Source organism: Triturus cristatus, chromosome 6 (assembly GCF_964204655.1).
Source record: "Triturus cristatus chromosome 6, aTriCri1.1, whole genome shotgun sequence".
NCBI lineage: Eukaryota > Metazoa > Chordata > Amphibia > Caudata > Salamandridae > Triturus > Triturus cristatus.
In genome coordinates this window covers 1,848,147,191-1,848,169,758 of record NC_140589.1, presented here as the reverse complement: position 1 = coordinate 1,848,169,758, position 22,568 = coordinate 1,848,147,191, and the positions used below count along the sequence as shown (strand labels likewise).

General features: G+C 41.3%; 1 protein-coding gene across 1 annotated transcript in view; it reads right to left on the bottom strand.

The window, feature by feature from the left end:
* The window catches only part of GCKR (glucokinase regulator), a 194,815-nt gene that overhangs the window by 60,018 nt on the left and 112,229 nt on the right, over positions 1-22,568 (bottom strand). Inside the window, exons 5-13 of the mRNA XM_085613316.1 lie at positions 20,415-20,488; positions 14,065-14,131; positions 13,925-13,978; positions 9,474-9,568; positions 8,001-8,106; positions 7,091-7,206; positions 5,772-5,870; positions 1,476-1,573; positions 258-334 (exon numbers count right to left, since the gene is read on the bottom strand). Of these exons, the coding sequence (XP_085469442.1) occupies positions 258-334; positions 1,476-1,573; positions 5,772-5,870; positions 7,091-7,206; positions 8,001-8,106; positions 9,474-9,568; positions 13,925-13,978; positions 14,065-14,131; positions 20,415-20,488 (786 nt within the window). The remainder of the gene's footprint in view (positions 1-257; positions 335-1,475; positions 1,574-5,771; positions 5,871-7,090; positions 7,207-8,000; positions 8,107-9,473; positions 9,569-13,924; positions 13,979-14,064; positions 14,132-20,414; positions 20,489-22,568) is intronic.

Sequence of the window (22,568 nt, the reverse complement as noted above, 5' to 3'; positions counted from 1 at the left end):
TTTATTTGTATGACAAGCACGGTGAGGCTTCTTGGCACCATGAGACCCACAACAAGCGTAAAAGCTCTATAGCTCTATGGTGACCGGGAGAGAAAGTTACAGGTTAAAGGCTTAGTGATCTCTGGCAACAGGCTAAAAAGGCCTTCACACACTTTTACTCACACCAATAGTACAAGCTGTTGTTTACTGGCACCATCACACATTAGAAGACTAACTAACCACTCTACTACTCATTCATAGATTCATTCATACCTTACCAGGGAGGTCAAGTCTCCTTCTTTGTTCTGCATCCCACTGTAGCCAGTGCTGATGAATCCCCGGACGTCCCTGTAGTCTGAGAAACACAAAGTAGAGAGTCAAGAAGTATCTTCTACACAGGTAAGTTTTAGCAATCACCCCCGTAGCACTGCACTGGGTAAAAGCACATCCGGTAAGATCTAAGCCGCCACTGGAGCCTTTGACTACACAATCCCTGCCTGCCTGGATGCGACTCCCGCAAGGATAACCCACCCAAGTACAGCTGAATGAGTATCAAAAATCATCCACCAGCAATACAACCTACATTGAGTCGATATAGAACTGGAGAAAGATGCATTTCTGACCACATGGTCATTTACACAGAAGTACAGGGTTTTCATAGAGCACTACCTCACAAATGCAGCTTTGTTTTAAAGCTTTCATAGGTTTTAGCTGTTTTGTTCAACAATTCCACAGAATCCATAGTAGTCCCTGGCCCTGAATGGAACTACTTTGTGTATGGATGTGCTCCTCGTGAAAAAGGCTAATGTCGCCATTTACAGTGATGTTAGCCAGTGGCTGGAGTGGGCTGACCCATTGCCCCATGCTGCATACTTGACTGGGCTTAAAAAAATGTGAGTGACAATCACAAATGCATGGATGGAGGCGGCTGGCTGAAAAGTTCTACAAGTAGGTATGTTGAATGTGTAATTTTAGTAAAATCAAAACGTTCTTTGCAATGCCAGACCTAAGAAATGACAACAGCAAAAAAGAGAAGGGAGCAGATACTGAAACAACCAGACAGTCCAGACAAAATAGAAAGTAGTGCAAGAATGGGGAAGGAAGAAACTGACAATAAATGGCCAGGGGGAACTGATCCGTGTTTTAAAAATTAGAAAGACACCAACAAACAAATTTTGAATGAAAAAAAGTCATCCAATTTTTGTTTGTTTATTCAAATCGAGACAATGAATTAGTGTATTTCATCTAAATTCCAAACATCTATTAAATATAATCCAAATAAAGCACCAAACATTGCACCAGGTCCTAAAACATTGTTCAATATTTTTTCATTTTTAGTATGTCGGTTGTCTGATAAAATAAGATGCAATTCATCAATCAATAATGATGCATTACGAGTTATTCAATGCGAGTCAGCCATTATGTTTCTCCGCGTCACATTCCCTGGATAATTGCTATATACTGATCCTCTCTTTCATCTACTAGGGTGTCCTTACCTATGCCATATGTCGGTATACACTCCACGGCGTCCATGATGGCCATGAGTCCCAGCGTGCCCCATCCGAGGATGTACAGGTGACCCTTCTTCTGCCAGCTAGAGAAGAAGCAGAGTCGGCATGGGTCAAACGGAGTGGATCAGATTCTCCAAAAAGTTTTACATGTATTCATGTTGTCTTAGACCTATATTTTGAGAACATTTCAGAGTTTTTTTCTAAGTTCTCAAATAATTCCAGGAATACTTTTAGGAACGTGCGACTAATGCACATCATTTCTGTTATTCTGGGAAAAGCGGTCTATGTTTCCTGTCTCTCCAGGTCACCTGCCCAAGGTCTTCTAGTCTCACTTGCTTTCATTGTTTCTCATCTTGTTCGCAGTATCAGTTTTCAAAAAATGGGTGAACAGGCTGTTAATGAGAGCAAAGGGTTGATGGGAGTAAACAGTTGACAATTGCAGATTTTAGTATGCCTTTAATAATACTTCTTTTAAGAAGCAATCCTGTCCATATAAAGAAGATGTCTTTGGAGTGGTGAAGTAATAGAATGTAAGGAACATTCATGTTTTTTAGGCCTGGTGAGCGTAGGCTCTCTAATCGGGTTAGCAAATCCTTGGGCATTGAAAAATACCTCAGAAGAAAGCCCTCCCCTCCATGCTTCTTCAGAGCTTCCGGTGAGAGGGCTGCAAGACAGATGGAGCCAGAGATGCTTCCGGCACCTGTGATGCCAATCAGAAGAGGCAGACATGGGCTGACCAGTAGAACTGGTCCACCAGGAACTCTATAGGAGATGGGGCTACTCCGGTGAGGCCTACCCTGCAGTCAGATCCTGGACATGGAGATGTTGAGTTGGCCACAAAGACAGCAGTAAACCTGGGTGCTGGAGATCCAAGATGTCAAGGAAAGGAATAAACAAAATCTTAGCCCAGCTACCCCAAATAAACCTCTTGAGTACTGGGAATGGACAAAGAAATTAGCACGTGAGGCAGAAAACATCTAAAAAGTGCACCAAGAGTAAGTGAACAGTTGACATTTGTAACTCCTGCGCTGTTGCTTTCTTTCTCTACTTCTGGATTTCTGCCTGAAATCACATGCTTGTTGTGGAGGGCACAAGACTGAGCACCACGTGGCCACAAATGCATTCCTGATAATACCACAGAACTACTCAAAAGTTACAAAAGCAGATTCAGAGAAGTCTGGACCATATCTAGAAAGGTGTAACTCAACCCAGAAGAGACACCTCGGAATGTGGTGCAAGTGAAGTGCTCGATTCTTCAGATTACAAGGAATTGATGCAGATGAACATGTTCCTACCCGCAGCCTTTCTTGAAACCCAGATGCATATGCCTAATTCAGAGTCCTTTAATTAAGATTTAACTGCACAAGTAAGTCAGTGGGTTTTACTAGCTCTGTACTGCAGCATTCCCCATCCCTGCAGGCATTACATATCACTTTGTATACTTCTTTTTGAGAAGGGCTCCGTAGCTTCCAGTCGCAGCGTTGAATGAGAGGTCTCTGCAAACAAATCCGCCAGAGGCAATTTGTACAAATGGGTCCATGTAGACAATGCTACAGGAAAACCCAGTCATCATCAATGCACAGATCTGCAGCTCTTGATAATAGTTACAAGAATTTCCAAAAATGGGATTCTTGGCAGGGGTACTCTTTTTTTACCATTGCAACAGTTTTTCGGAACCTTTGGCATTCTAATGGCATTCACCACACCCACAGCTCTGGCACAGCACTTTCTGTGCTCTTGATTTGCCATATTGGAGACATAACCTGCCCTCATCTGTTTGCTGCTCACTTGCTACATGAAAGCACAGGGGTCTATCTCTAGACTTGACTATGGTAGGCCGAGCGGGATAGCGGGTTCGGCAGAACACTCCACAATACCCTATTCTCTGGGCTATGTTTGTTTGGACTAATATTTTCCTGTTTTTGTAGAATGTGTCATCCTTCAGTGTCAAGTAGTCTACATGGTGTGATCCCTGTGCCCAGAGAGCTTGTCGCTGGACAGCGCATTCCAAGACATAAAGCAAACCTTGTGTGCTCTTGAAAGCACGGATGAAGTTTAGTGAGGTATATATACTGTGTAGTTGACAACACTGACTAATACCAGGTTTTAATGATAAAAAGCCCTACTGCAACTCGGACCATCAGGTATTGACTGTTAGAATCACACCAAAGGTGAATGTTGAGGGGGAATTTTCTTGAATTTAATGCAGCAGCAGCCATCTACCAGGCAGAGATCGATGAGATGTCGAGGGGGCATAAGCAGATTTGCTGAATCTCTGGTTCTAGGGTACCTGCTCAGACTGATAGCGGCTCTTCCAATGGAAGAAGACTGACTGAACATACCCCATGGTGAGCACTGGTTCAATGTGGTGACTTTTACTGACGTGCAACCACTTCTCAGGAGTGAAGAACTGCTGACATAACTAGCTACACTGATTTACCTTACTATTACTGATCTCCCTTCTGCAACCGTTTGTGCCCCATTTCCCACCACAAATCAACCTCCTCATGTTTATCACTGAAAATATCTACCTCCACTTCCATTCGCCTACATATCACCTTCTCTTCCTTCACCCACAATTATACCATCCACGTCTATAATCCTCAAAATCGGCTCTAGCACCACAACAGAGAACACGCAGCACCCCAACTCTCAGCATTGCCTCAAACAACGTGTTCCATCACTACCTCAGTTTTTCAAAGGTCATCAGCGCATCATAACATTCTTAACCCGGTCATCGGCACATCTTAATATTCTTAACTCGGTCACCAGCATATCATAGCATTCTTAACCTGGTCCCCAGCATATCATAGCATTCTTAAGCTGGTCACAAGCATATCATAACAGTCTTACCATCAGTCACCAGCATATCATAGTATTATTAAGTAGGGCGCCCCAGTATCATAACATTCTTAACCAGGCCACCAGCATATCACAGCATTCTTAACTGGGTCACCAGCGTATGACAGCATTCTTAACCTGGTCACCAGCATATCATAATATTATTAACTAGGTTACCAGTATATTGTAGCATTCTTAACCTGGCCACCACCATATCACAGCATTCTTAACTGGGTCACCAACACATGACAGCATTCTTAACCTGGTCATCAGCATATCATAGCTTTCTTAACCCGGTCACCAGCGTATCATATTAATATTAACCAGGACGCAAGTGTATCATTGCATTCTTAACCAACTTCTTACACCAAGTGCATTCGCCTGAGATACATCAAGCCACTAACAAGAATGTTAGTAGCACCTTGCTTTATCTCCATTTCTATTGTTTCTAAATTCATTGCTTTTCTTAATTTTCCATGAACTTTACTATTGTCTACATTTGGCTGGACTATGCCGCGCAACAAGGGATGACAAATAAGAAATTGGGGTTTGAGGCTGTTAAAGGGCTCCTCTCTACTTTAGATGAACTGAAGACCTCTGTAAATGATATCCAGATGCAGCTACAAATTAGCCTAGATTTGAGAAGAGACCCACTTCACATTAAAATCTGCTAAATACAATGCAGTATCATGAGTTTGCACATATGATGAGTTCGACTTTTGGCTGACATACTGAACAGTTTTTTGCAATATAGTAGCTGGTTAACCGTACTTGGTTCTCCTTGTTCTCAGTGTAAGATTCTACTTTACTACCTGGTATATTCTTTTCTGAACATTTGTCCTTAAATGTCTAATTTTTGACCTTTCTAGCTGCAAGGCCACTGTCACATAGATGCTTGTGTATTAACACTCCACTCGAATGGTGACAGTGAGGAAACCCTACTGATTAACTGTAAAACAATAGAGGGTCAAAGGGATTCCATCTCATAAAATGTAGTGCACAGCAGGGAAGTAAGTGCCTTTGTGTCCCTAAGAGCAGCAATTGGGGACTCTGGAATATTATGTCATGTTATGAGATTTTTAAAGCGCGCGATTACCATAAGGTGTCTGGGCGGAACCAGATAGTACAGCACCTTAGGCACAAAAAGGTAGCTTGACAAGATATTGAGTGTTATCAATGCCAAACCAATAGATGACTTATATTTTTAGTGTCAAGGCATATAATGTGCAAAGGCCGACGTGCTGACATCCGAAATGCAGCTGGCAGTCATTTCTGAAATACCAATAAAATTGTTTATTAAAAAAGGCCACATTTAGAGTCGATCATGTTTATGCTAATCAGCAAGTCACCCTGTCCTCATCCTCTTGCTCTATGTAAGAGCACGCTTGATGCAAGTATGGCAAGCTCACCACTGGACATGCCCAGTCATGCTGGACCCACCTTGTACCAGCCTGTTTGACCAGGGCAGCAATCTTCTTGCTCTGAGAGTATGTGACTTTGTGAGCCCGCTCATAGGTCCTCAGGATTTCCAGGAGACATCTAGAGAGACAAAGAATTGAGTGAGAAGTTGGAATGTAACGCGTTTCATCAAGTAAACCAGCCCGACAATAAACGGCCATGAATCAAAATTTCTATCATGCAGAAATTTGTATTAAATCAATGGAAATAAACGAGATTCGCGCATGAGCAGATATTGCGGATGGTGTACTCGTCATGAACATCAGCATGTGGCTCTCTTACAAATGAATAGATGTAGTATTTTAAGTGGATAATCTGATCATACAGTACAAAATGCTGACAATGATACTCAGGGAAAGTCCCACTACCTGGAAATGTTGTTTATTCAAGACCCTATTTCAGCACTGTTTCATGGTAATGTAAAGTGAACGAGATTTCTTTTTAGAGATCATCATTTGAAACTGGTCCTGGGTTGCTTATGTTGTGGTTAAGGGAGAACATGGCCAGGCAGGTCGAGCTAGACCTATTGATGCAGGGTCAAGACTGATTTGCATATGGCTAGGTCCAAACTGAGGTGGCGTGGTGTGCAAAATATCAATGGACTGGGATGATGCCCTGAGTAATCACTAGTGGCTGAGATTAATTCAAGCAGTCCATTCATCAATTTTTTGCAGACTTAAGTGTGACGCCTTAGGTGGGGCGAGTATGCCCAGACGCGGGCCTCATACACACTTTGCAACTGGGATTAAGCTATACCCGACTGGAAAATCCTCATAAGGGTGAAACCGGCCTTGCATTGGTTTTGGTTCAGGGAGCACCTTGCCTTGCAGTTCAGGCTGGACTCCTCCTATTGGAGCATGGTCAAGACTAATTTGCATATGGCTGGGTCCAAACTGAGGTGACATGGTGTGCAAAGAACGATGGACTGGCAAGCGACCCTGACTAATTACCAGTGACTGAGAATAATTATGGAGCAAGTGGCCACTTGATGCTCTTCTCATGGAAACATTATACCTGGTTCCCATAGTATCCATCAGTGCATAGGTGAGCATCAAGCCTCACTGGCTCATATTTTCAAGAAGGAACTGGAAAGGGTGAGCATGTGCTTAGGCAAATTGACACGTGTGAAGTACACTCTGAATTTCCAGTTGCACCAACAGGTGAAAGGGAAACCCACACATTGATAATAGAAACAGGCCCCATTGACTAGTGCTAAAAGAGTCACTATAAAGGTAACTTTACCCTTTCAATAGGGAATGTAATGTTTCAACCCTTCCTCTGTATTTCCTGACATGACTTACTTCTCAGATATACCAACGTTGGAGTCACCTTTATGGGCCACCAGGAAGAGAGTTTCCAAGAGGATTTTTGTTGCGCTCCCACCTTTCATCCGCGAAGAACCACAAATGCCTTCAGGCTACAACAAGCAGAAGAAGGAAAAGTGAGCAACTGCGGCTGGAAGCAAAGACTGACAAACAGGAGAGAGGGGGATCTAAACGCACACCTAAGTAATAGTCCGGTGTCTTAACACAAGCTGCTGGTGCTGCACCTCAACACAAATCACAGAGCGCACTTCTCACGACAAACCAAAGGGCTGCACCTCAACACAAAGCAAACAGCTGGAGTCTACCCATATACCACTCTCAGCAGTGGCACATCAGTGGGGAAATGCCACTTTGCACCTGAGTCTGGGTAACTTTACTTTGCTTTCAACATGCTTTATCTGATGAGGGATTTTGAACATTGGTCTCAACACTAGCTTTCATGTCCCCACTTCAGTGCCCAATTAGCCGGTGGTTGCAGGTGGGGCCCACCTGCGCTAATATGTGAGAAAGAGCACTTACTTTTTCTCATCAGATTTTGACCTAGAGTAAGAGAGAAAAAAAACACAACAGCGGGAAAGAGAAAGACGTAAAACTGTGCCAGAGAAAGAAATCCAGGATGAAAAAGAAAAATACAAAGAGATACAGGTGTAGGTTGGGTCTGGTAATGGACAAAAGAGGCATGAGGTGGAAACAAAACTAAACAGCCTTGGGATCTTACAACCCCGGCATTCAATAGCACCAGCCTTGGGCCTCTGAGTAAAACTTTAGGGTCTGCACTTATTGTCTTGCAAATAAACCACTGCTTCATTGGTCTTGGATTGCAGGAGTCCTGTTGCAAACAATACTGCAGTCAAAGACAAGAACATTTTTACAGTTTGTTTCTTACCCCAACTGCCGGGTTGAGAACAAAAGCCTTCTGGGCCTCTTGCAGCTTCTGCATCCTCTCTGCCACCTGGAAGAAGGAGCTGTGCCAGCCCTCGATGCTTTCTTTCCTAAAACAGAAAAATCTCAATCAAGAACTAGGACATTTACTCTATCAACATAGTCCCTCGCATCGCTCTCAATACGTTCCCACATGATGTGCAGTATACCCTGGAATGAATCACAACAAACCATCAGTTTCCTGCTGACAGGCACTGCTATACCTCCACCAAACTGAAACATAGCTCAAAACAGACCTTCAACGCTGCGGACACCCAGACCCAAGTATGTAGTGGCCCACAAACAGAAGACCCTTGGATGGCCTTCACCTGGAGCTTACAAAGTGTGGGAGACTCTCATAGATCTCTGTGGGGTGCCTTTTCAAGCTGGAATATAAGTTGCAAAGAGGCCTCAGTTATAGTGTTACAGAACCGAGAGGGGCTGTGTCTACAGAAATGTAAGTGTGTCATCCATGATGCTGGTCAGAGTTACTCCTCATTAAGGTCTCTCCAAAACCATACATCACAGTCAGCACTGGCTCGACAATAATGTAGGAGAATTTAAGTCAGCCATTGAATAGACCCCTTGCTATGGGCACACCTTGCAATGGAGCCTTTACTCTGGAGCAGATCTAGAGACTGAAGGGTCCCCGTTCCACAGAATCCTTGCCATGACCGCACCTGGACAAGGGGCACATACTGGATGGTGGTGCAAGTGGCTGAAGGGCCCATATTCAGCACAAAGATTATAAAGAGCTCACCTGGCACTGGAGCAGGTACCCGATAGAGAAGCAGGAGGATAAAGGCCCACTGAAAAGGCTCCTTTCCAAGAGCTCACCTGGCAGTGAAACATTTACTTGATAGCAAAGCTAGAGGCTGACGACCACACATTCAACACACCCACTGTCAAAAGTTTGCCTTGCTATGGAGCATGTACTCAATAGCAATTGTAGAAATTGTAGGCCCTCTCAACACAGTGGCGTATCGAAACTTCGGGGCCCCCCCCCCATGCACCGGACCCAGTCAGGAGCTCTCAGGCCAGGGGCCTGTGGTCAGTGCTGAAGGGGGTCCCCGCACCATGTTATGCCACTGACTCAACAGACCCCTTGCCATGAGCTTACCTGGGCAGAGAACAAGTACTCAATTGTGCTGGAAGAGACAGAACGACCCCCCCACATACATTCTACACAACCTTCAACAAGAGCTCACCTAGCCAGAGAGTATGTATTAGTGAAGCAAGAAGCTGAAGCCCCACTTAATAGTCCCTTACCCAGGAGCCGTTCTGACGGTAGAGCACATACTCAATAGTGTATCAAGAGACTGAAGACCCACATTCACACACACCCATACCCAAGAGCTCACCTAGTCCTGGAGCATGTGCTCAATAGCAAAGCAAGAGCCTGAAGGCCCACTCAACAGACTCCCTGTCAAGGTCTCACCTGGCCATGCTCACAGGATTGAATCCAACCATGACAGGAACAAAGATATCCAGATTGTTCAGGCAGTAGTCAAGTTGTCCAGCCACGAAGGGAGCCTGCAGAAGAGCAAAGTGTCTTGAGTTTTCCAAAGCCAGCTGTATGAGGATTGATCGTCCACCATTGGTGATGTGTGCTATATGGCTGCGTAGATAGTGATGGCATATAAGATCAGACCCTTTTCTTGTTTTAACAATGTAGACTAGCTTGACTCCAGCTCACCTTCACTCTCACAGTATGATTATTACTCTGCCATCATCCTGTGCTTTGAAAAAGCTTGGCATTTCCGCAAACCCCAGTATGTTTTTATTTTAATATAACTTGCACTTGACATATTCTAAGATTTGAGTCCAGTGACCTTCATACTTTCCTTGTTTCCATGCATTTTATGTTCTACGCCTCATTGACTGTATTATCTTGAAAAAGGGTAAACCATATTCTGCATCAGCAAATATTCCAGGCCATGTGAATAATGTACCTGTTGGCAGCACTTAGTATCTTTGACCAGATTAAAGGTATCCAGAAGACTACATTTTGTTTTCTTATTTTATTAAGACTGGCAGAGAAATAGATTGTTTTCAGTCTGTACTAGTGTCTAAAAATAAGTAAAAATGCAAAAGGAGGGCCCTTCTCATCAAGTGCTACTGATATTATACTTGCCGCCCTGTAATTCGTGCAAGGAAGTCATGCACAGTAAGAATTAAGGCAGGCATTGTCAGTCAAGTCTTTGAGCCCAGCAACATTTACTGTGGGTCTGTACAAACTAGATTGGCTTTGCCAGTAAGTCTTTCGGAAACTGAAATGTATTATTAAAAGACAGTTGTCTTTGTCCTATGCTCTAGCACTATCCATGGATTTATCAACAGTGTTCATGAGCGTACCTGTCAGGACATCCATGGATTTTAGATAAATAATTAGAAAAAAGAAATAAACAATACCCCGCCTCCACACTCACAACAGAACTCCCTCACTCTACTATAGTTCACCACAGTCTACTATAATGTGATAACAGTGGTGTAAGTGCGTTACAGTGGAACACACTTTACTACTATTAGTAGACTGCAGTGCTGGGGAATATCTGGAATACTGTGAACAGACTGCTGCAAAGGAATACATTCTAACAGTATTAAAGGACTGCAGTACAATGGCCTACACTTTAATACTACTAACAGACTGTGCTACAGTGGAGTACAGTATAATATTATTAATAGACTGCAGTACTATTATTAGACTACAGTACAATGGAAGACATTGTATTAGCATTAAGAGACAACACTATCATGGAGCACAATGTACCAGCTATAAAAGGTTGTTGGACAATGGGACACTCCAATAAAAGTAATAGACTGTAGTACAATGGAACACTCTAATAGTATTAACAGACTGCACTACAATGGAAAACTTTCTAGTAGTATTGATAGGCTGCACTACAATGGAACACTTTCTAGTAGTATTAATAGAATGCACTACAATAGAACACACTGTAATATTATTAAAAGACTGCACTACAATGGAACACATTATACTAGATTTAAAACTACAATGGAGCACACTGTAATTGCATAAATAGACTGCACTACAATGGAACACTTTCTAGTAGTATTAACAGACTGCACTACAATGGAACACTTTCTAGTTGCATTAATAGAATGCACTACAATAGAACACTAATAGTATGAAAATACTGCACTACAATGGAACATTATAATAGTTTTAAAACTACAATGGAACACACTAATATTATTAATAGACTGCACTACAATGGAACACTTTCTAGTAGTATTAACATACTGCACTATAATAGAACACACTAATTGTATTAATAGACTGCACTAAAAAAGGAACACTTTCTAGTAGTGGTAATAAAATGCACTACAATGGAACACACTAATAATATTAATAGACTGCACTACAATGTAACACACTGCAACAGTATTAACTGACTGCACTACAGTGGAACACTTTCTAGCAGTAATAATAGACTGCACTACAATGGAACACTTTCTAGTAGCATTAATAGAATGCACTACAATGGGACACAGTAATAGTATTAAAAGACTGCACTACAATGGAACACATAATAGTTTTAAAACTACAATGGAACACACAGTAATAGTATTAATAGAATGCACTACAATCGAACACTAATAATATTAATAGACTGCACTACGATGGAACACACTGTAATAGTATTAATAGACTGCACTACAATGGAACACTTTCTAGGAGTATTGATAGGCTGCACTACAATGGAACACTTTCTAGTAGTATTAATAGAATGCACTACAATGGAGCACATTATAATAGTATTAATAGACTGCACTAGAATGGAACACTTTCTAGTAGTATTAAAAGAATGCACTACATTAGAACACACTAATAGTATTAATAGACTGCACTACAATGGAACACTTTCTTGTAGTATTAATAAAATGCACTACGATGGAACACATTAATAATATTAATAAACTGCACTACAATGGAATACACTAATAGTATTAACAGACTGCACTACAATGGAGCACTTTATAGTAGTATTAACAGACTGCACTATAATAGAACACACTGTAGTTGTATTAATAGACTGCAGTTCAATGGAACACTTTCTAGTAGTATTAATAGAATGCACTACAATGGAACACACTAATAGTATTTATAGACTTCACTACAATGGAACACTTTCTAGCAGTATTGATAGGCTGCACTAGAATGGAATACACTGCAATTGTATTAATAGACTGCACTACAATGGAACACTTTCTAGTAGTATTAATAGGCTGTACTACAACGGAATACACTAATTGGCTTAATAGACTGCACTACAATGGAACACACTGTAATAGTATTAAAAGACGGAACTACAATGGAACATATTGTAATAGTATTAAAAGACTGAACTACAATGGAACACACTAATAGTACTAAAAGACGGAACTACAATGGAACACATTATAATAATTTTAAATCTACAATGGAACACAATGTAATAGTATTAATAGACTGCACTACAATGGAACACTTTCTTGTAGTATTAATAGAATGCACTACAATGGAACACACTGTAAATGTATTACTAGACTGCTCTACAATGGAACACTTTCTAGTAGTATTAAAAGACTGCACTACAATGGAACACATTAGAATAGTTTTAAAACTACAAAGGAACACACTGTAATGGTATTAATAGACTGAACTACAATGGAACATTATCTAGTAGTATTAACAGACTGCACTATAATAGAACATACTAATTGTATTAAAAGACTGCACTACAATGGAACAATGTAATAGTATTAATATACTGCACTACAATGGAACACATGGTAATAGTATTAAAAGACTGAACTACAGTGGAACACACTAATAGTAGTAAAAGACTGTACTACAATGGAACACAATAGTTTTAAAACAACAATGGGATACACTGTAATAGTATTAATAGACTGCACTACAATGGAATACTTTCTAGTAGTATTGATAGGCTGCACTAGAATGGAACACACTGCAATTGTATTAATAGACTGCACTACAATGGAACACACTGTAATAGTATTAAAAGACTGCACTACAATGGAACACATTGTAATAGCATTAAAAGTCTGAACGACAATGGAACACATGGTAATAGTATTAATAGACTGCACTACAATAGAACACTTCCTAGTAGTATTAATAGAATGCACTACAATGGAACACACTGTAATAGTATTAATAGACTGCACTACAATGGAACACTTTATAGTAGTATTGATAGGCTGCACTAGAATGGAACATACTGCAATTGTATTAATAGGCTGCACTACAATAGAACACTTTCTAGTAGTATTAATAGAATGCACTACAATTGAACACACCAATAGTATTAAAAGACTTCACTACAATGGAACACATTGTAATAGCATTAAAAGTCTGAACGACAATGGAACACACTGTAATAGTATTAATAGACTGCACTACAATAGAACACTTCCGAGTAGTATTAATAGAATGCACTACAATGGAACACACTGTAATAGTATTAATAGACTGCACTACAATGGAACACTTTATAGTAGTATTGATAGGCTGCACTAGAATGGCACACACTGTAATAGTATTAATAGACTGCACTACAATAGAACACTTCCTAGTAGTATTAATAGAATGCACTGCAATGGAACACACTGTAATTGTATTAATAGACTGCACTACAATGGAACACATAATAGTTTTAAAACTACAATGGAACACTAATAGTAATAATAGACTGCACTACAATGGAACACTTTCTGGTAGTATTGATAGGTCGCACTACAGTGGAACACAGTGTACTAGTAAAACTAGACAGCAGTGAAATTGAAAACACAATAATAAACTGCAAGAATGGAATACTATTGGCTACACTATGATACAGTGCAGTGAATTATTCTACTCACAGACAAACCGCAGGAGATTCCGAAGAAAACCACTTTTTTCTTCCCTTCACAGACCTGTAAAAGGAGACAGTGAGAAGGTGGTGACACAGGTGTCTGGCAGCCATGAGAACAGTCTGTCCAGCTCTGGGTCCAGCACATACCTTTTCTAGTTCTGCCACCCCTAGGGAGGGGCTGTCTTCAGCGGCCTCCTGGGAGGTAAGCAGGGCCCTGCACAAGAAGAAAGGAAACTGTGACCAAATAGTGCACATTGTAAACTTAACTTACACTGCCAGTCCCTGATGTATGAGTGGTGAGGTACGTAACGTGAAAGCTGACCAGCCACACCCAGGCTGTGTGTGCAACAGGTATCACAATGTCAGCATAAACATCTATTGGAGCTTCTACGGAATAAAGACATTTCTTAGAAAGGTCATAGGAAATGGTGCAGAATCAGTTATGCCCGGCTCAACTGTTTATTTTGGATCCTGTACCCCATCACACAAAGGAAACTCACAGGGATCATTTACACGTAATGCACCCCAAACAGCCTCCTTAGCCAGTGCTGGAAACTAAATAATTTACTTCAGGATCCTATAAATTAGGAGTTAAAGGGAGGCAGCAGTAGGGGGGCGCAGAACACAAGAGGCAGAGTCACGTGGAGTGGGGTGACATGGTCCTATTTCCAAAGGAGCAAGTTGGTGTAGTTGCGCTTTGGGGGGGGGGGGGGGGCAAATACATTTATGAGTAAACTGAAGCATAATTAAATAACGTGAGTGCTGCATTGGTGCTAAAATTGTTTTTATTTTGTCGATACTGCTCGTGTTTCAGCAAAAGGACTGTGTCTTTAAGTAAAATCACGAGGGCTTACAGATTTTAGTACGCGTCGGAGGCAGATGGGCAGGGATAGGTTTTTTATGCGGCACCCGAACTCCCATCTGTTCTCATAAGTTTCGAGAGGGAGCAGGAGCTCCCTATGTCTGCTTTCAAGGAGAAGTCTTTGAAAATCAAAATACATTTAATTATTCCCAACAGCTGTTCCAGAGTTTCTGCAGACTCCTGATTTCGGAGACACCTTTAGTCACAGACAACCGAGCTGAAACGAGAATTTTCGCCTGAAGTTTAAAGGTAAGGGTAAGGCACAGAAGCTTATATTTTGAAAAGCTATTCTTAGCTGAAGATTTCTCTGTGGAAGCTCATGAATCGGTGCTAGAGAGAAGATAAAAATTAATCATTTCATTGAAGCAGGTTATTTATGGCGCATGACCTGCACTCCTGAAAGACTTTTTCTTTTTTATGCGGTGCAGGAAATCTGCAAAGAAGGGAAGAGACATTTTATTGGAAACTTTTTTTTAAGTGAAAGATTGTTTTTTCATAGAAATACTTCTGGAACTGGTTGAATACGAAGTACAGATGTTTCCTTCGAATTCAGAGGCCTTTATTCTTTAGTCTTGTTTTTGTTGTGGATTCAGCTTACCGAGAACATTCGTAGTGAAAAAGCTTTTTATCTTGAAACTCTTTCATGAGTGAAACCAACTTGAGTTTATAAAGAAAAGCTTACTTTTGTTTTCTTTAAAAGTAGGCAAAGCTGGGAAGCCGGGTGACATTTAGCCTACTGAGAAAAATCACACTAAGGTCTTTGTGTTTTAACTTGCATTTGGTGTAAAACCAGTGATTTATGACAGGGCTCCATTGTGACAACTTAAACAAATATTTCATGGGGACAAAGGGGGGCTTAGGTAATTGTACCTTTAGCCTAAGCATTTAATAGCAAGTGTGCATATATTAATTGCTTGCACATAGTCCGATGCTTGTTAAATCATTAAGCGAACGACTCCAGCCAATCATCGCTAGAGATACCCAGGCATCATATCAGAGGTCACCCACCACATACAAGAGGAGCCACACCCGAGTTTAACCCCATGACTTTGTTTTCTGTTTTCCAATCGTCCTTTTCCCTGCCTTCCTGGTTCTACTTTGCAAAGTCTAGCATGGTGGAGGTAGTTGGGTAGTAGAGCTAGGGAAACGGTTCTCTAATCAGTTCAGCTTCATGTAATGGCGCTCCCTCAGGAGACCAACAGCAGGTTAGTCTTTTGAAATTCCATACACAGGGTGCTGCAGTCAACCTGTATGCTTAATTTTTAAATTCTGTTACAAATAAATTGGTAATAAGGATAACTGAGAGTAAGCTTGTTTCTGCCTAACTGGCCAAGTGTGGGGATGCCAGGACCGACCACTGCTACGCAGTGCTATTACCTTGGGTGCCTGACCCCTTGCCGCAACCGTTGCAGAGGGAAAGAAACCTGCATGTCGAGGCACTTCAGGAACGGGAAAACCCTCATCAAGAGTGACCCAGCTATCTTGTTTGCCCCCTTCTGCAGAAATCAAAGACAAAGAGTGCGTCCCTGACCACCGGCACCCGACACCTCAAAGCACCTCCGCACCTGCGCCCCACAGCCCGAGTACGGTAGAGGTCACGTGCCTATTGGGTCCTGAGACCCACAAGAGCCAAGCTCACCCTTGGGTCTGGCCACACTGGACTTCCAGTTGACGCCTGCAGCCGCCCTCCCTCAGCGAGTGTCTCCAGCACCGAATCAAATGCCAAAAGAAAACACTGCACCCACAGCCCGAGGAGAAGTGGACCAACAGTGTCCCTATGTGCCAGAGCATCTCAATGGTTGAGCACTCTGAGTTCCTCGCAAACTGGACCCGTAGTCCCAGCTTGAAGTCTCTTTCTGACTAGATCGTTCCTCATTAAAGTGAATCGGGCACCCAACACCCTAACACACCTCTGCACTGAGACGCCCCAGAGCCTCCCAAGGTGGCTGGTTAGTGTGGCCTTGCACCTTGCCCCATGCTCACCTTAAGTCCCGGAGAACAGTCCCATAAGTCACTGTTAAGAGCCCAAATGCAGTACGTTTTTCCCCAATAGTGTCAACTTTTGAAAACTATAAAAATTAATCTCTCGAAAAGTACTCGCCTGATTTCGATGATCTTGGTATTTAAATTCATACAAAAAGGAATGCTATTTTTATAAATTGGTGTCGGATTTCTTAATTGAGTGTGTGTTTCACTTACTGCCTTTGTGTGTGCAATAAATGCTTAGCACTACCCTGTGGTATGCCTAACTGCTCCCCCACACTTGCACAAAAGATAATATTTGGGGTGTCATCTGTGCCTCTGTAAACCAGTTGGGGTTTGCTTGGAGTCTTTACACAGTGTACCACATTTTGGTCCACTATATAAAGAGCCAGCTTCCTACAACACCCGATTCAAACCCTTATCAAGAGGATATTCTCTGACGTTTACCCTCCCTACAGATAGACCCTAACAAAGAAGTAGATTTTTTTTCTCTAGATGTCAATATTGCCATTCTAGGTCCTGATTGATTTCCTCTAGAAATTTATATCCATTTCTCTAAAATTCAGATCCCTAGATTACATCAACTTTGTATACATCTAACAACCTCTAAATCTGCTTATCTTCCTTTCAAGACGCCTTAATCTGTCTCATCCCTAAAGAGAATAAAGATCTTTAATTATGAAACAACTATAGACCAATTTTCCCCGTTAATTCAGACTATAAAATCTTTGCCAAAATTTTTGCCCAATATCTTGATCCTTTACTCCCCAAGTTAATTGGAAGAGAAACAACAGGTTTCATTAAAGGTTGCCAAATTTCGGCTAATACTAGACTGTTGTTTAACGTTTTGATTAAATCTAAATCTTTTAAGCACTCGCTGGCTGCCATTTCTTTAGATGCTGAAAAGGTGTGTGATCATAAATTTGATCTTTTATTTTCCCTTCTCTTTCTTGGTTTGGTTTTGGTCTCAAGTTTATTAACTTAGTCTCATTATTATATTTCTGACTCATGGATTCTATTTTTGTAAAAGGTTTAATATCCTCACCATTTTCATTACAATTTCTGACTCATGGATTCTATTTTTGTAAAAGGTTTAATATCCTCACCATTTTCATTACATTGAGACATCGGCTAGAGATGTCCCGTTTCACCTTTGTTGTTTGTTCTATCTTTAGAACCCTTCTTAGCTAAAATTCAGCAGAATCCAGACATCCATGGATTCTAATAAGGGGACAAACAGCTCGAATTCTCTATATACGCAGATGACATATTCCTATTTATGACTCATGCACAATTCTCGTTACTATCTTTTCTGGTTGGAAGCACTAATTTCGCCTCTCTTTTGGTATATAAACTAAATTCTAATAAATGTGAAATGCTTTCTCTTAACAAATGGTGTTTTCATTCCGATTCCATCACCTCTCATTTCCACTGGAATCTGGATAAACTCAAATATCTTGGTCTTTGGTTCACGGATTCCTTCTCTGAATATGAAGGTGGTTCTTATGACTAACATCCCTCACGTCCAGAAGGAATCCTTTATTTTAATCATGATGGGGATGTTTAGATACACTCAAGATGATGTTGGTACCTGTGATTTTTTTATCTTTCCAATATTCCTATTAATATTCCTTCTTTGTACTTTAAAAAAATGTGTTCTATCCTCTCTGCTTTTTTGTAGAATAACTAAAAACTTCACATGTCCCTTCACAAGCTTAAGAGGACCTAAACAGTCAAGAGGAGTCCATTTTCCTGGCTTTCACTCTTCTCATGCTGCTTTTTTTTTTTTATCAAACAAGCCTTGTTTTCCATACCTGAAGACGAGTCTGACCCACATCCCTTATGGGTAGACCTTGAAGCCTTTTTATGCACTCCTTTTTTCCCCAAAGAATTTCTATCCTTTACGCAAAAACCTTTATCTCTGTCCCTCCCTATTATTAGGAATGCATGTAAACCTTTACGTCCGATATGCTTAGCCTGTCTTCCAGATAAAGAATAATTTATTTCCTTCTCAATATGGTATATTAATTACATTAAGACAAACAATAGGACTATTTGGGGGAAATCCTAGCAAAAGAAGGGCTTACTATGGGTACATCAACTTATTGATAATGATGCCTGCCTATCTTTCACTAAAATTCAATTACGTTTTTCTCTTCCAGTCTCCTACAATACTATATATGTTCCATTAATCTCTGCAGTCTCCGTGAACATATTACCAACTTCAACCCAATCACACACCTATTACCATTAATCTCAATTAACAACATTGATATCTTCCCCTTCTGCATCCCATATTTATAATGCAATTACCTTCTCTCCAGATAACCAAAAACAGACAGATGTTGAATTACAATAGGAACAATATTTAAATACCTCTTCTTCAATTAGTTATTATGCTCCTTTGATATATATTATTATTGTTTTTCTAAGCAATTAAGTTGTTTTTATGTAATTTCTACTATAATACAATCATATAATCTTTTCTTTTCCTTTTCCTCTTTTTCGTTTCCACAATGTTCAGTTTATGGATGTATGACATTACAACGCGGGTTTTTACCACGCGTGTAGTTACATCGCATGCGTTACAACGCATGCGATGTTACAACGCTATGCCATTCCAACGCAAGTCTGTACATCGACTTGCGCTAGATGGCGTGCTAACATTAAAAAAGTGTAATTTACTATTCCAACTCCAGTCCACTTAACAGTAGGGAAGGTGTTGGGATAGTAAACTACACTATTTGTAATGTTAGCACGCCATCTAGCTCAAGTCGATGTACAGACTTGCGTTGTACTGGCATAGCGTTGTAACATCGCATGCGATGTAACTGCACTACGTGGTAAAAACCGCGTTGTGATGGCTGTTCCCCTCAGTTTATTTTTATATTACACTTATGCTTACACTGTTTTGTATAGATGCATATACTATCCTGTTATAATTTGATTTTCAAATAAATGTTATATTTAAACTTCAAAAAAGGCGTTCGGTCCCAGACGGCTCTCAGCCACGACAACACTGGGGGGAAAAAGGAGTGCTGATGGCCTTTTAAATGAAGCATTTGTGTTGGCCCAGCAGAACCAATAATAAATTGGAGAGGGTCTTCACCCCTTGTGCTCGGAGCGAGAAGCATCCCAGGGTGGCAAATTATTTATACCGAGACCTCCAGGATCTAGCTCAAAAATAGGTGCCAGATCTGGGATCCTGCTGGACCCCTTCTTTTCAACCACTGCCTATGGCATCATATTCTCTCTGTGGACTGTAGTTTGCTAACACCAAACAAACTCCGTTATGCTCAGTGAACCACAGTGTGTGCTACCCGGCGGTAAACTTGTAGAATGCACAGTTCAAATTATTTGAACACTTCTCGTGCGACACTATTTCAATAATTATGCAAAGACCGCAATTCACTGCAAGTAAACCTTTAAGATACATGTCTATTCATCACCCTCACATGCCACATGGAAATCCTGTTGCAGCCCTTTATCGAGGGATTTCACCCCAGAAATCCGCGCCCAAACACGCTTTAGTCTAGGAAGCGCCAGCGATTCAAATCCAAGTCTCAGGTAAGGCTCACTGAAGCCCGGAGTAACGCAGCGCTACTCAGAGAAAAAGAGATTTGTGAATCGGCTCCACCGTGCATACACTTACTTGTCGCCCCCGGATATGATGTACGTGTAACATGGCGTCCTGTGCAAGCCTTTCAGCAGCTTATTGAAGGAGTTCTGAAAGGGAAAGGAGTAGGAGAATTGTTAATTATGGCGGTGGGTTTCACAATTGACACTTTGTCCTGGGTTTCGAAAACCTGATTATGTGGCGCATGAGGCACAATATTAAACAAATAAGAGGGGGTATTGTGTGTGAGCATTTTCTCTCATCCCCAAACCCCTTTCTAGAGACTCTTCCTTCCTCCAACTCTCCTTTTACTTCTCCCAAACCTCACCTTAGTACTATGCTGTCCCAAAATAAATATTTCTACACTTCTCCCTCATCTATCCCTCCATTATCCTATTCAATCCGACTAACATGTCCACCGCTCAACTTAACTCATATTTTCCCATGCTAATCCACCACTAGTCAAATTAAGTCAATTTTATTGAACAGCTAATCCTTTTGCGTTCCAGAATACTGTGCTACTCACCGAAAAGCACTTTGATGCCACGCCAGAGGTAGTAAGTGGTATATAAATACAATTACAATACATTCCCCTCTACTCCATCAGTACTTTATGTCTTCTCCGTCCATTTCCCATTAGCTGGTACTTTACTTTCTTCTCTTCTTTACCCGGTGTCTGCTTTGTTCATCAATCCCCTCCTACCTTTGGCACCCTATTCCCTCTATACCTTTTTCGCCTACCATCGCTTCTCTTTCTGCCCCTCTCATCCCACTTTTCTCCACATATCCTATTGTGTCTACCCCTCCATTATTTCTATATTTTCTTTACTCAGTGATCCTTGTATTTCTTATCATTCCTCCCCACTACTCCCTCTTTGTTCTTTACCCTCTTCCCTTCTAATCTTTAATTCTTATCAATGTCCTCTTGTATGCCAAATGTCTTCTCCTTCCTTCTTTCATCTTCCCTCCTTGTTGCTCTACCATTCATCTTTCTTTTCATATTTTCATCGCCTCGAGTCTCTCCTATCTTTATCCTCTTCTCCCGTCTCTTACCTCTCCTTTCTTTGTCTCCGCTATAGTTCCTTAATGCTTTTCTTTATCTTATTCTCCTCTTTTCATGCTTACTTTTTGCTTCGATTATGCCAGTTCCCTTCTGTTGCCTCTTTCTTCTGCACACATTTTCCTCTCTCATTTCTCTTTTCTTTAATACTTTACCACATTTATGTATTTCCTGTTTCTCCTCTCCTTTTCTACATCTGCTGTAAAAGTGTCTACCCTTCTTATAATTCTTTCCTCTCAGATTCTTTCCCATCTGTTCCTTTTCTGTCCCAGCATACCTTCGCCATTTCCCTGTTCACATTTTTCTCTTACATTCTCTCAGCTTTTTCTTCTCTTACTTTCAATCTCTTCAAATACTTATTTTATTGAATACTTTATTCGCTGCGTTCTTAACTTCTCATATCTTCCCTTCTATTTCATTCTTTCCTCCCATACAATATTTTCTCCTGCTGTTCCTCCCTGCCTCTCATACATCTTATTTTACACGTGCTCTTCACTTACGGCCCGTGTACCTTTTATTCCCTATAGATGGCATGAGCCTTACCACCATGTGCTAAGGTGGGGTGGCCAGAAAGGGTGCAAGGTCAGAGGTCTCTCACAGCACTATAATTGAATGTTTCCATTGTGATGAGTGTTCGGTTAATCAGGCTACAGAATTATATAGCCACTGAAAGTTATAAAGCATTAACCTAGCTAGAGACCAAACCAAAAATCTGCAAATGGATCAGGCGAGAGGAGGGTTGTTTGGGGCCTACCCAAATATCCGTCAAATGGTTTATGGATCAGACATAAAACCATCGCTTCGTGCAACATGTGGAGAGGTGTGGCTCTCTGGTTAGAGGCGGCAGACCCGTAAGCAGAGATTCGGCCAGGGACCAGGGTTCAATTCCCAACGCGGCAGGGTCGTGGACCAGGGTCAAAACGGACTCGATAATTCTCGCTTCGGTACCTACTCTAACCAGGAACACACTCGGCAACTCTGGGCATTAAGCTTGCCTCATCTCTACAACGGCCCCCCACAGACGCCGGGGATGCCTGGTTTCACCTTGGAGATACCCAGAAAGGGACCATCTCACAGGGAAAGCCAGGACGGGTTCCCCAGCGGTCTTCAGCGCCGGGACACCTCCTTGT